General features: G+C 38.1%; 1 protein-coding gene across 1 annotated transcript; it reads right to left on the reverse strand.

Moving 5' to 3' along the window:
• Window positions 1–374: 374 nt before the first annotated feature.
• foxp3b (forkhead box P3b) lies at window positions 375–9,658 on the reverse strand. The gene is made up of 11 exons (XM_054609422.1): window positions 9,387–9,658; window positions 7,536–7,623; window positions 7,194–7,368; window positions 6,479–6,571; window positions 5,208–5,295; window positions 4,055–4,129; window positions 3,731–3,884; window positions 2,838–2,914; window positions 2,135–2,236; window positions 1,070–1,191; window positions 375–639 (listed from the first exon to the last, which is right to left on the reverse strand). Exons 1-11 carry the CDS (start codon window positions 9,582–9,584, stop codon window positions 582–584), a joined length of 1,230 nt encoding a protein of 409 aa, XP_054465397.1. The 5' UTR covers window positions 9,585–9,658; the 3' UTR covers window positions 375–581.
• Between the last annotated feature and the right edge of the window lie 5,214 nt (window positions 9,659–14,872).

A 14,872-nucleotide genomic window follows, 5' to 3' on the forward strand; every position in this document is an offset into this window, starting at 1 on the left:
TCATAGAACATATGATAATGATATGCAGTTGCCTTTGAACTTTCTTGATTCTGGGAAAAGAAAAAAGCGGGTTCAGAGGGTAAATTAACCATTTTCAAATTGTATTTGTAAAAGTCAGGATCATAGATCTAAAAAGGAAAAAAACCAAATGACAAAGTGTAGGAGTACTGAAAAAAACCAAATGACAAAGTGTAGGAGTACGTTCTCTGTTCAGCACACAGATGGCTTGTGTGAGATGATGTGAACATATTGACAAGAGATGTCTGATCTCTGACCTAATGACTGACGGAAACTATCAGTACATGAGTGTTTACTGAAGACAAAAAACCCACAAATGTTAGCTTCATTTATTTTTCCAACAATTCTTTTGGAATTAGAAATCAGTGAATACAGAAACTGCTGTCATGTATGTGTACAAAACATCTTGATGTGACTTCACCGAAGTGTTTAACAAGGCATTTGAAAATGGTACAAAACAAAAACATGCATTTTAACAGTTCTTCATCTGTACACCTCTGCATGTGAATGTGACTCCAGCTCCTGGACGAAAGCAGCAGCTCAGTGCTTCCACCTGCTGGTGCTCAGGGGTCCTCTGGACAGTAACGGGAGTAGGGGGTGAGCCACTTCACAGGACAGTCCCTGAAAACACACACACACACTTACTGTGATACACACACGTGCACAGTGCACTGGCTAACTGCGCTCTTACTATAGCCACTGTTTTGGTTTCTATCTATGGGCAGACATTTGATGTTGGATAAGAATTTGCTGAGTCGGAAGTGGAATTGAATTTCAAATTTCTTTTTAACCTCGACCTTTGCTTCCCTACATTCTCCTTTCCTTTTCTACAAACTCTTCCCCTTCCCTATATTGCCTTTCCTACCTCTTCCTTGTCTTTGCAACTTGGACATTCACTTTAGTGCCTTCCTCTTGCTTTGGCTTAAGAAACAGCAGTGAACCAAATTCAGCACTTCCAGTCCCAAATGTCTGCCCATGAACAGCACTAGACTCCGGGCTGAATTCTGAATGCAGAGCAGGTCCCAAGAGTTTTTGTTTTTGTTTTTTTTACCTGTGGTACTTCTGTCCCTTCCTCCTCTGGTACTCTGTTTCATCCACCGTCCAAACAGCTCCCTTTCCTCCCTCCACCCGCACAAAGCACTTGTGTAGGCTGAGGTTGTGCCGCACTGCATTCTGGTTAGAACAGGGACATATTATTGACAATAGATGGAAACATTTTTGTCGTTGTTATCACTAAACACAGCTTTTAACAATGTAGCAAAATTAAGTCTATATGTCTTCTAAACCCCATAGCGTCTTGTCAGGTTAACCATGATGCTGTGTTCAAGTCAAGTAGGAGTTACTGTGATACCTGCTGCTGACTTGTCGTATTTATGACTGAAAATCTTCAATTTATCTGACTCAGCCAGAGTAAACCCAAATTTAATTTAATTTAGGCTTCATCTGCACTCATGACCATTTATCTGTTGATAATTGTAATGGATGTAAATAGGTAGCTTGCTGTCTATGTAGCAAGATGACGAGCCCATTCTTAACCCTGCCTACAGAGCTCTGATTGGTCAACTGTTTGCCTGAGCTGAGGAACATCCAGCAAAGATTTTACAAATGTGTTTCATATCAGCCTATTTTCATGCTTGCAGCAAACACCATGCCAAGTGGTTAACATCGTGAAAACATTGGTTAGGTTTAGGCAACATAACTACTTGGTTACGGTTAGTAAAATGATCATGGTTTGTATTACATTACATTACATTACATTACAGTCATTTAGCAGACGCTTTTATCCAAAGCGACTTACAGGAAGTGTATTCAACATAGGTATTCAGAAAAATACCACAACAATGTAACGTAACAACTGTAACAAAGTTACTTGAACTTGAACATGTTACAATTGAAGAAAGAATAAAAAGAAAGTTGCTAACACAAGCAAGAAATATTAACCTAATATAGTTTAAAATATTCCCAATGTGACTTGGCCCTAAGAAAAAACAGTGCAGTTGCATTCTAGTGTACATGGATGATTTAGCAAGTTACATTTGCCGTAAGACTCCAACAGTGTAATGCAAATCATTTCATCAGGTGTCAGAGTGAAATGTGTAATCTGAGTAGTTCAAACCTTCCAGGTAGCAGTGTTGTGTCTGAAGTAGAAGAACATGGTAGTGAACCAGTTGTAAATCTCATTCAGAGAGCGCTGTTTATCTGGGGACTCCAGGATAGACTGCAAACAGTCAGACACAGTCTTTTTGTACTGATTAGGTTATAACATGTTCAAAACAACAACCCTCTGGAACCATATCTTATTCACTTCTTCAGCTGTGGAGCAAACTTAACAGGGACAGAGTTTAGCATTTAAGGCGATCTTCCAGAAATGGAATATAATATTATTATGTTTCTTTTGTAGAATCACCTGAAAATATGAATCCTTTTCATTACTTTAGAATGAGCTGTTTATATGTACAATGGTTCACAGGGCTCTAGATAGTGTTTTTGTGTTTTAACATTGGCTACCTTAGTTCTCCTACACACTTGACACAGAAGAAGTTTCAGTTGGTTTCAGACTGCACCCTCACCACTAGATGCCATCAGATCCTACACACTGGACCTTTAAACTTAATTTTTGAAAGGTAAATCCAGCCATGTATCTGAATATTTTTAAAGATGTTACAGTGAAAGATCTAAAAAGTAACCTTACAATTTACTTTAAAACACACCGAAAGAGTATAAAGTGTGCTCTATGAAATCACCACTGTTTGCCAAAGCACTAGGGTCACAGAAAGACCAGCTTCTCAAATATAAGAACATCTTAAATAGAAACTCACCCATCTTATCAAGTAGGCGTAGGTGTACGGAGGCCTGATGTTGTTGTATTTGTAACATTCAATACTGGGGACCAAATCTGTTCAACAACAATGATGATATTTCATCAATTCATGTCATCAAACACATGTAATTAAGATCATGTTATTGTTCTTCCGATCATCTGAGCTACCTTTGTGTAAATACCACAGGTTGTTGGTGGGAAACTTTAGTGTAGTCGCATTTGATTGAAAAGCAGCAAATAAAGCTGCACGATGTTCAGGGATAGTTTGAAACTGAAAATTTGGATAAAAATTACGCTACAAACAATATATTCCAATTTAAAGATTGAGATGACAAATCATTGGAGTACTGTAGCTACAAATCCCATGGATTTATTTTTGATTGTAATGAAATGTAAAATCTCACTACAGTTTTAGGGATTATTACTGTTTTATAAATTAATTGTTTGGTAATCAATATGATTCTCAATTAATGTGATTGCTTTATATGATGAATAACATAATATAGTTCTTACAAATACAATGTCATGTGTTCAAAGCCAAAAAACAAATTAAATTCTAATATTATAATAATTCAAATTATTTTAACAGTTTTGAGTTTTTATTTTTCAGACTGCTTTCTCAAATGATCAGATCATTTATAAGAAGTTATATAAGGCATGTTGTCAGATAAATTAGGTAAGAGTGACGTTGAAAGGTAAAGAACAACGAAAGTCCTGAAAGATTATATTGTTTTATCTTATGTACTCAATATATGAACTGGCTCTATTATCCTGAACAAGATGAAACACATATTATCTCCTGAGACTTTGAGGGTTTCAGAGAAAGAAGAACTAGTACATATAAATATTAAATTCTGACATTAATTTGACAAGTCAAAAATAGTGTGTTACCTGGCAGAAGGTGGGCAGAACCAGCAGCCATGCTGTAGCCATGCTGGGACAACTCCTCCAGATGTTTAAATCCCCATTGTTGCACTCTGTCTCCATCTTTTCCCTGAGGCTGGGGCAGGAACAGAGGGAGGCTGTACGGCCACTCAGAAGCTGCCTTCAGCATGCAATGATGGAGGTGGACGAGAACAATTTTGTTTGCTTTCTTTCAAGGTAGAAGTTCATTCAAGAATTTGACTAAATATTCAAAACTTCAAGCTACGCTAACCCTTCTTTTATCAGGCAAAAAAAAACTGTGAAAGCCAATAGTGTTTGGAACAAACATACCAAATCAGTGTGTTTGTGTTCAGAGAGGTGCAGATGAAGTTGCATTGCAATGAGTTTCTGTTTTTCCAGGATGAGCTGAAAGAAGAGAATGCCATGGTTAAATTTACATCAAATTGTGCTTAAATAAGTGATTTTATGACTCGAGACTCTGAGAGTTTGTTAGTCATTAAATAAGTGTGAGACATGAGTCATCGTGTTTGACATCTGCTCTGAGTGAAGAAGTCCTAGCGGAACCGGAGACTCAGGAATTCTACAAGAGAGATGTAACTTCAACTTTCCTAAACCATCACAAGTCTATATAATAACACATATATTCATAGAGATATTAGGGTATGTTGTGTCTGTCTAGCCAAACGGTTACTGTGCTGCTAACGTAGCAGCTAGGGGACTCATGCTAAACCAAGCTGTGGCCGTGCTTTGCTTGTGATTGGCTTTGGCGGGTGTGTGGGCCGGACTTCAGCTCCACCCTCCCACCACCTTCCTCGCAAACTCTAGCTCCTAAAGGAGTATTTTGGCTTCACTTTTGTTATTTGGGAGGAAGTGCAGACACGCTGCTCATTAAAAACAGTTTATGCTATTGACTGGAGTATTTATTAAATGTACGGTGACCTATGTATGCTTAAGTTAAGGTTAAAGTCAGGTAACTAAATCATAGTAAGAGACAGGATGTAACTGGACCTCCACACCCTACTGTACTTAATGAAATTCACAGTATTTCCTGCAGTCACTAATGCAGAATCGTTGCACGTGGATGTCAGCAGACAGTGTTGACATACAGCTTTAAATTGTAAACATTTTTATGAACCGTACTAACAACTATTGCTATTGCCATTAGTCTCTTTGTATTCATTTAGCAGTTGTACAGACATTAAATAGCCCTGTGTAAAAATGTTTTCATCTGAGACAAGAGTTTACAAGTTTGATTATTTCACAGGCAATCAGCAAATCAGCTGCAATCATGTTATTTGTTGTTCAAAATCTGTAGAAATACAGTATTCATGTTACAAAGATTCGATTTTGATTGGCCAATGCAGCGCTCAACTTTTTTGCCGGATGACTCTTAGTTGCATTGCTAAAGTCAACCTGAACCAATTCATTTCATAAGCATATTCATGATGTAGGTGTAGACTTTCTAGGTTTCTGTAGTTCCCACCTGACTTTCCATGCACTGAACAATATCTTGCTGGACCTTCCACTGAGCAATGCTCCTATCACCATGACTGTGTTCAGAATGGAGATGCCTAGAAAACATAACAGGACAAGGTTAATGGTCCAATGTTTGCAGGAAATACATTTGTTTGCCATAAAACCAAAAATCAGTTGAGAAACTAGAATATATTAGTGTTAGTACAGAGACAGGTCTGATGATGTGTTTAAGTTTTGTGTGTCTCCTTACCTTAACCAGAACTCAGATGTAGCCCCGACCCTAACTAGTCATCTCTGCTTTGCCTTAACCTGATGTTAACTCAAATCAAGTCTTAACTCTTTTCTCTTTACCAGAGACACTAACTGTAGAAGGATGGACTGAAGTTTAGTTCCCTCTGCCATATTGGTTCTGAACTCCATAGTCTGCTAATGTATTCATCTTTTTTGTCTGCATTTATGTCTGTGACGGAACTGCATATTTAATGTGTTTTTTTTAGTTTATGTTGTGTTCAATGTATCTATGTTTTGGAGGTACACAATATACACACTCTGTAAAACATAAATCACCACAGAGGATAGCAATATAGGAAAAACTTGAAGGTCTTTAGCAAACCGGCACTTATATAATGTTGATAAAGCCATATATTAAAATCATATTGCTTGTAAACTTTTCAGACTGTGTTATTAACAATAACAAAGAAACAAAATGTTTAGTTTTATCATTTTTGATAATTCTACAATCATTTAAAGATTTGTTAGATTTTTTCCCCCCTATTTCATTTATGTATTTTGGGTAGTCTTATTCATGGTATACAGACAGAGCTAAAACATGACAACCTCACATGACTTCTGAGTTTCTATGTGCAGTTACTGGGCCCTCACAATGACTTAACAACCTTTCCAATGAAGCCAAGCTTGGTACAAACACTGGGAGCAAGTGGAAATACTGGCCTCGTTCCCTTAAAACTAAAAAAAAGCCTCCTAACCACATGCCATCTAAAATGTTCTGTGCTCATAGTGTCCTCAGTGAGTGGTGCTGCCAGGATGGAGTACTGGACTCAGTACTGTCAATCTTACTCTGGGTAAAATGGAGCAGCACATGAGCTGATACATTTCTTTTAAAGAGCCAAATAATGATTGTTAGGTAATTGTTACATTACATCACTGATATCAACTTAATCTGTACCTCCAGAATGTTGAAAAATACCATTCCCAAAAATGCTCCAGTATTTCAAAGAGGAGTATCTGCATGAATGTAGTATACAGCATTTGACTTACTTTAAGAAACTAGGGAAATCTTCAGACATCACGTCACAGCCAGGCCAGCGACAGAGGCCACTGACAAACAGGGCACTGGTCTCCTCAGGGATGCTGACGGGAACAGAAATGTCTCAGTGATACCATCTGCTAGTGCACGTTCAGACTTGTGAGGTACAAGGGAAGACTTTTGGAAAAAGAGCTATGCCAAAAGTTGGAAAATGTTTGTACAGTGAAAAAAAGCTCCTTGTTTATAGCTCCAATATATTTTACCCTCTGCAGCAAAAATGTCACACATTTTCTGCCACAGAACCAACTCAATCCCGAGGTCACCAAAGTGGGCACATTGAGATTCCATCCAAACAGAATCAGTGAAAAGCCTGAACCTTGATGTGGCCCAATGCCCACTGAGATGGTGTTTGACTTCTTGATGAGATTGCGGTGATAGCAATACCCTCTCCCTTACCACATGCCCTATCCCTTTCTCTACAAGTCCACAACACATTTGTAAACTGGATGACAAAACTCCCATGACTCATCCAGCTGGTCAACTGTTCCATCATCACAACAGAATATGTATGAATTACCCTCGCTAAATAATGGAACTTTAATTATATATGATAAAAATATATATTTTGGTTTTCATCACAGCATACTCTAAGCCAACCCATTAATTATAGATGGCAACTGAGTCATTTGCATAATTTGTCATTCAGTGTAAATGTAAGAAAGTCACCCATCATGAAGCCTGTCCTGGATGGAGCTCTGCTTTCGGCCGTATCTCCTCAAGGGGAGGAGAAGATGACTTTGCTTGGAAGAGGAGCCCATGTGTGGTGAAGATGACTGGGGTAAACAGACAGCTTTCACCTCTTCCTTGCAAATGGAGACGGCTGCACTATTTTCTGGATGCACTAGGGGAAGAAGCATTAAAGGTAGGCTTTTGATAAAAGAATAATACTGCCACTGTTGATGCTGATAATTGTCTTAAATCCATATTCAGTTGACTTATTCAGATAAGAAAACTGATGAAAAATAATGTTGCCGGTGTGGAGCTTAGGACCTTGAAGTGTCTGCATACCGTGTAGTCGTGTAATAGGTGTTTGTGTGATCTGACGCAGCACTGATGGTCTTTGCTGCTTCTGCCTTATGCCTTCCAAATTGGAAGACTGGAAGGAAAAAACACCAGTGTCAACATTTGGATGAAGTGAAAATAAAAAAATATATATATTAATTCGGGCTCATACAAGAACATGATTGTACTTTTATCCAAGCTCTCTTAGCTTGACAAACTTGTCATAGCTGGCTCACTTCTGATGAATATCCCTGATGGTCATGAGAAGCAACGTGCTTGTGAGATTTCATCATTAGCATAATCCAGGCCCCGCTTATAGTTAGGGCTGGTTCAGGTTCGCCTTGGTCCAGCCCCTAGATATGCTGCTATATGCCTAGACAGCCGGGGACTACCTAGGATACGCTGAGCTCCTCTCTCCTCTTCTCTCCCTCCTTCTTTATGTATTAATCTCCTATTTAAGCACATGACTGATTTTGCTTCTTCCCCGGAGTTCTTGTGCTTTCTCACCTCGCAGGTTCCCAGGAATCGGGGTTATATTTGGACTGTCATCGTGCCACCTACTGAGGCCCTGCTGACACCCACTACTACTACCACTATCATTATTAGTCACATTACTATTACTATTACCTGTACCATTAAGCATTTTAGCTTTACTTCCACCCTGAAGCCCTTTTGCTTTCTCGCTATGCAGTTTTCCATGAATCGTTGTGGTACCTGGACCGTAGTCGTGCCTCCTGCTGTGAGCCGACTGACACCCACTGCTACTTCGATTATTATTATTAATCACATTACTATCCCTATTTTCATAACTATAATTCTACTGTAATAATTGCTGCTGTTATTATAAGTAGTCTTATTATATGAATCATTTATGTCATATACATTGAATGTGTTCTATCTCTGTTATGCTGTTCATTCTGTACACATGACATCTATTGCATTCTGTCCATCCTGGGAGAAGGATCCCTCCTCTGTCGTTCTCCCATAGGTTTCTTCCTTTTTTCTCCCTGTTAAAGGGGTTTTTTAGGGGAGTTTTTCCTGTGCCGATGTGAGGGAAGGACAGAGGATGTCGCATGTGCACAGATTGTAAAGCCCTCTGAGGCAAATTTGTAATTTGTGATTCTGGGCTATACAAAATAAACTGAATTGAATTGAATTGAATTGAATCTGTTAAACTCTGGCAGCCCTAGACCTAAAAATTTCAGAGACAATTATCCCATAGATTCCTGGACAATTATGCTGAATGTCTTTGCCTAATTATTGACTTCAACTATAACTATAAATTTGAGGAAAATACACTAACATACACCATTGATGATACAATTTAAAATGATTTACTCAGGCCGTCTGCAGGTTTACTGGGTGTTTTACCTAAAAACACATAGTTTGGACAACATACAATTGGTTCTGAAATCAGAGGAGATCATGTTTTTAAAAAAGTACAACAACGATTTGACATGAATTTAGATGCTAAATAACGTGTCTCTAAAGCTAATATGAGATGCGATGCAATGCGATTTTAAATCAAATGAGTTTGTGTATTCGCCCCCCTGGAGAGAATTAGGTAGAATATCTGTGCTTGACTCGAGCAACAGGTCTAAATCAATATTGTTTATACCCTAAAGAAAGAACTTGTGGTTGTGGAGAGCTGTACAAAGTCAAAATATGAACTAGAAAAATGTAATGCATCCTTTTACAGCTGAGACGAGTTAGTTGTCAGTCAACAACCACTATGTTCTTAGAATTTTCTAGAAAGTACTTTATTGTGCTTTAATGTGTCTTTCATGAAGGAGAATTATGTCTTCTTCAACAAATGATCTGTGAAGTGTGTTGCATGATGTTGTATTTGTTGCATACCTGACTTCCTGAGGGGTCCCTGGTCTGACGAGGAGGAGGCGGAGGAGGAGAAGGAGGTGGTGCAGGGCGTTGCTCCTTCAGCTGTTTAATCTTGTCATGTTGTGGTTGAGCTTGGCCACGTCTCTCACAGGAAGTCTCTGGCATCTCTGCAGTGACAAGAGTGAAATTAAAGGGACACTTTGAAGATTTTAGTGGCATATAGTGGTTTATGGCAGGTTGCAACCAACTAAATTCCCCTCAGCTCAGCCTCCTCTTTTCAAGCCTAGGGACAGGTATCTTTAGGGTTTTATTGGAGCTACTCTTTTCAAACTAATCTACATGGCTAAATAATTGTTGTTAAAAAGAGTAAGAATTTCAAAAAAATGTATTCAGAATAGAATTAGAAGTTATTTATAATTTAGATATATCTAAATATTTTTTCTAGAGCAGCAACAGTAATGTTTACAACAACAAAGTCACTATATAAAGTAATTCATATCTCACTGGAAACAAATTTAAAATGTCATTAAAATAAAAGAAACATTTCTGAGTACAGTTTAGGATGAAGAACAGAATCTTCCGTCAGTATCAGCCATTTCTCCCGTCCTCTGTCCTCCTGTCTTCCCTCCTCCTGGCTGCTTTGTCTCTGCCAGAAGAGAAGTTTACGAACTAAAACCTTTTGGACGACTGTTGGGCTTGTGTAAACAAAGAGTCTGTAGCCGACTGAATTAGGTTTCACTTTTGTTTACATGTAAATACAATACAGATGTATAGATAAAGTGTCGACTTTTTACTTATTGCACATACATTAACAAGCGTAGTTCACTTGACCACAGCGGCCTATGTGCTCAGGCTTTGTGTGTATTTGTGTCTGTGCGTGTGTGCGTGTCTGTATGTGTGTTTAGTTGGAGGAGCTCAGCCCGACAGAGAGAGCAGAGCAAATGCTTCAGCGTGATAATAAATTACATCAAAACATTAAAAAGTACTACTTAAAACACCGGTAACGTTGGGGCTTATCAATATTCCGATCTTTAATAATTTAGCACCAGGGCCTCTTTAATACCGGGTTTCAGAATGCATCCCTACCTTCAGATAACGTTATAAGGTTAAATGCAAAAGGCTCTCGCTAGAGCAAGTGTCCGTTCTGGGCTGCTGTAGAAACAAAGTGGTGCAAGATGGCGTACTCCGTGGAATAGGACCCACTCCTTATGAATACATATTTAATTTTTTTAGGTTTTCTAAGCTAACAATAAAACGATACAATTCTTAGTTTCAGATGATTTAACACTGATTACAACATAGTTTGGGATATTATATTCAATATCAGCCAATAACCCCCCTAAATGTTACTCAATGTCCCTTTAGAAAAAAGTATAATGGATCATTGGTACATGTTTTTTATAAGGCTATGTATATATATGTGTGTGTGTGTATTTATATATATATATATATATATATATATATATATATATATATATATATAGTTATATTGGTGTGAGCTACAGAGACATTTTAAAGTAGATAATGTCAAAGTTATTTTAAAACAGGATTAAAAACTATTTTAACACTCAATGTATTTGGCTTGTTACTACTGGACACTGCTAATTGATTGGTTTATGCATTTGCTTGTCTTGTTTTTAAGTCTGTTATTTGTGCTTTTGTGTGAAAATGTCATGCTGCCATCTTGGCCAGGACTCCTCAGAAATTAGATTTGAAATCTCAACTGGACTATCCTGGGAAACTAATGGTTAAGGTTAAATTATAAAGATAAAAATACATGAGGAATAAGTCAGACACGCAATTTCAGAACTGTGTGGTTATCTGAAGATAATGCACACCCTCCAGCCAATCAGCATTCAGAACACGAACAGATTAAAGTCTTTGGTGGTTCAAAACATTTCCTGTGCCAGGCTTTCTGATAGAAAGGCTGTGGTTGTTCACAGGTGCAAAGCTACACACACATACACACACACACACACACACACACACACACACACACACACACACACACACACACACACACACACACACACACACACACACACACACATACACACTGATAGCATCACCCCAGCAGTCTACGGAATGAGTGGGAGATGACGCTGCTCCACTTTTGTGCAGCACAGTGATATGTCACCTGCAACCACTGGGACTTGTGTTTGTCAAAGATGCCTAGATTATTTTCAAGTCAGATGGTATCTTTCCTGAAGTAGTACTTTGCTACAGTCCCACTAAAACACACAATCAGTTGTTTTTACGTCTCTGTTTGTGAACAGACTAAACATTCAGATACAACATGTTAATCAGTGAGCTTGGCATATTTTTGAACTCTCGACAGAGCCCTGTTTCAAGTCTTTGTGCTAAGCTAGGCTAACCATGTCCTGACTTTGCTCTGTACTTAACATCACAGCTGTATGGACCTCTCTCTGGGAAAATGAAGCAATTAGTGTAGCAATTAAAGAAATATGTACATTCACTGCAGTGAACCTTCTGTTCACATTTTCTGTAACTTGACAAGTTGGCTAACTTCTTATGGCCATTCTTTACTTTCTAGTGTGACAGTCCTAGTATTCTACCAGCCCCTGGATACTTCAAGGCTAAAAGATATCTACGCATGTCCTTGGCTTCATCTTCTCCCGTATTTTAAAAGCATGCAGCAATGGTGGTTAATCTTGTTTGGTCATGAAGGTATGAAAGCCCTCAGAGGCATTACAGATATCTCTGAAGCATGCAATATTTACTGCGATTATGTACATTACATGTCACGTGAGTTTTTTTTTCTTTCAGCTATCTGTAGGGTGCAGTGTGCATCTGTACAATAAACCAAACAGCCAACACCATATGTGCAAATGCACACCCACAGAAACAGGAATTCAGTAGAAAGTGAGAGCACTCAGTTTGTGGCTTCTCACTGTCATCTCTCATTCTGGCTTTCCTTCTCAACTTCATATCCCCAAGAAGAACTCCCCCTGAAAATATCTGCGTCTGTTTTGTCAGAGTGAGGAGAGCTTGAGTCACAACACTACACACTCAGAGTGATTTGATGTGCTGGCTGATATTTGATTGGTATATCTGAGTCAACATCTGTCGGCAGCAAATATGTTTGAATAAGTTCTTGTTAGGAAATTGAAATCAGCCACATTACAGTGTGGAAAGTTGCAGATGCCTCATACTGCTACTACTATGATGTGTGGGTTTATTACTCACATGCTCCTATATTTCAAATCACACATCCCAATCACATTCATACTCTAAAAATAAATATGTATGAGACTGTTGTTCTCAGGTCTTTGATCTGAATGGTCACATATACACATCACACGTGCCTTCAGAAGTTCATACTGGCTACATCTAAAACGAACATATTATCAAATAAATGAGTAATCTGTTTATTTGTGTTTATATAAGTTACCACTCATTAACATGTATCAAGATTGTTCCTGGGAAAAGACATGTAAGTACTCTTTTGCAGTGCTTTAAGTTTAAAGTTTGACCTACATTAGCAGAGCTCTCAGTGTGGTAGCAGTTTGTCTCCTTGGACCATGCGAGGAGGATGTCTCTCGACTGATTTTTTTGTTTTTTATGTCAGTTTCACAGTGTAGTTTGACTGTACTTTAACATTCTAATCTTTATACCGTACATATATAGCCTATATTTATTTATATGTGGTCACAAAATAAATGATAAGCCTTGAAATGGCAATAAAGAATGAAATCTTGATTATAATTTTTTTGAGTTTGTTCAAGAGGATGGAGCTTGGAGACTGTTATTATCAGATTCCTGCAGGCTGTATAAACATTTCTGTGTTAGATCTGTGGGCCAAGTCCCAAAGTTGACTTTGGCTGATCTGAATTTGTGCTTTAATATTGAAACTATACGATCTGAATGTGAGCAAAAGTGAAATTAGATTTAAAAGTCAACTTGATGTATAATATTTCATTACATTACACTGACTAAGTACTAAGTGTTTTAATTCTAGATTGAATTCAGTAAGTTCTAATAATTTATTAAAACAACAAATTTCAGTTTTTCAAAATTGAAGATGAATCTTATTGAAACACACCTGTCTTCATCTTGATAAATGAAGGGAAAAATAAATCCAGAACATCCTTGTTCTATCTAAAACGTGATACACTAGGTGTTGTGTATTTCAGGGATACTTCAATCCAATGTTTAAAAAACTCATAATCTCAGGACCACAATATGATGATATCCTTGTTTTGAGTGAGCAGGTTTCTGTACGTCATGTCTGTCAGAGTGGGTTTCCTGGTTACCCTTAGCCCCCATAACAACAGGTCTCAGCACAGATGAAACCATTTCAAATGACAGGAGGAAGAGGAAAAATATTTAAGAGTTCTAAAGAACACTGATATCGCTCTCATTACTTTTGGACAGTCATACCTTTAGAGAAACATGATCACCACGTAAGTTATCTGGAAATTAGATCATAATGTGGTGAGCTTGAGGCAATGAGCTGAATAATCAGTGACTGCAGCTGTTATCAGCTTCTGTAAAATTATCATGTCCAACTTCTTGCTGACTGGACTGTATTTTCAAAAGAAACTTGTCTTCACAAGATTCTCCTCTACCATTTGAAATCAATTTCCTCTTTTTTTCTTTGTTAAGAGCATTTCAGGAGTTTGACAAAAGATAACTAAACTCAAGGTCCACTGCTTTTTCCTGAGCTTTCAAGTACATCTTTCAGCCCTCCTCGCCAGAAGAAGAATGGGGATTATGTAGACATAATACATGGACCTGAAGATATCTTTTTTTAAAGGTTAAAAATGAACATTAATGACTAAATATCTTTTTATGTTGAGAAGTATTTTAGTTTCCATTTTGTGTGTGTGTGTGTGTCTGTTTGTGAATTTCCTGCTGCATGTAATCCACATGACATTTAACAGCCCCAGTGAAAAAAAGGTTTTCAAACTAAATTGGACAGAGCACAGGAACTCCACAACCCTCACAGTCAAATATTTGGTGAACATCAAAGGTGTCAGTGTGCTTCAAAAGAAGATCTTCAAACAGTGTCTGAAACCCAGGGCGGCCCAGACTCAGACAGTCCTGTATTAATGCAAGGGGCGCCTTGGTGGAGGCGTGTTGCTTCAGGTACACTGAGACATGAAATCCACCATTTTCCATCTGCCCTCTTTTCTGCGGCTTAAAGATGGTCTGAACGCAGACAATCCAAATGACAGACCAGACAATCCAAATGTTAAAGTATGGTGGTTTGAACTTCTCTCTCACGCTCTAATTTTCACATGTACAAACAAGCGCAACACCATGAATATCTTAAATGTGGGCTCACCCCTCTCAGTGACGGTAGGCTCTTATAGCATGGTCCTCAGACTCACACATTGGTTATTTTAAAACGTGGGCTTTTAAAGAGTTAAAATGTGTTTTATTTCATGTACTGTACTTAACACAAACGAGCCAAAACACCTGGGCCTGTAAAGTGCATTTACTTCGATGAAAAATGAACTTTTATGGGATAACACTGAGGACTT

Source organism: Anoplopoma fimbria, chromosome 12 (assembly GCF_027596085.1).
Source record: "Anoplopoma fimbria isolate UVic2021 breed Golden Eagle Sablefish chromosome 12, Afim_UVic_2022, whole genome shotgun sequence".
Classification (NCBI taxonomy): domain Eukaryota; kingdom Metazoa; phylum Chordata; class Actinopteri; order Perciformes; family Anoplopomatidae; genus Anoplopoma; species Anoplopoma fimbria.

What these genes read in the sequence shown, in the direction of transcription:
- foxp3b (XM_054609422.1), bottom strand. Translation starts at nt 9,584, where the DNA reads ATGCCACTAAAATCTTCAAAGTGTCCCTTTAATTTCACTCTTGTCACT. An exon ending in TTCAGTGCATGGAAAGTCAG is followed by an intron (nt 4,130 to 5,207) that starts GTGGGAACTACA and finishes CTCTTCTTTCAG; the next exon opens with CTCATCCTGGAAAAACAGAA. An exon ending in ACGCCTACTTGATAAGATGG is followed by an intron (nt 2,237 to 2,837) that starts GTGAGTTTCTAT and finishes GACTGTTTGCAG; the next exon opens with TCTATCCTGGAGTCCCCAGA.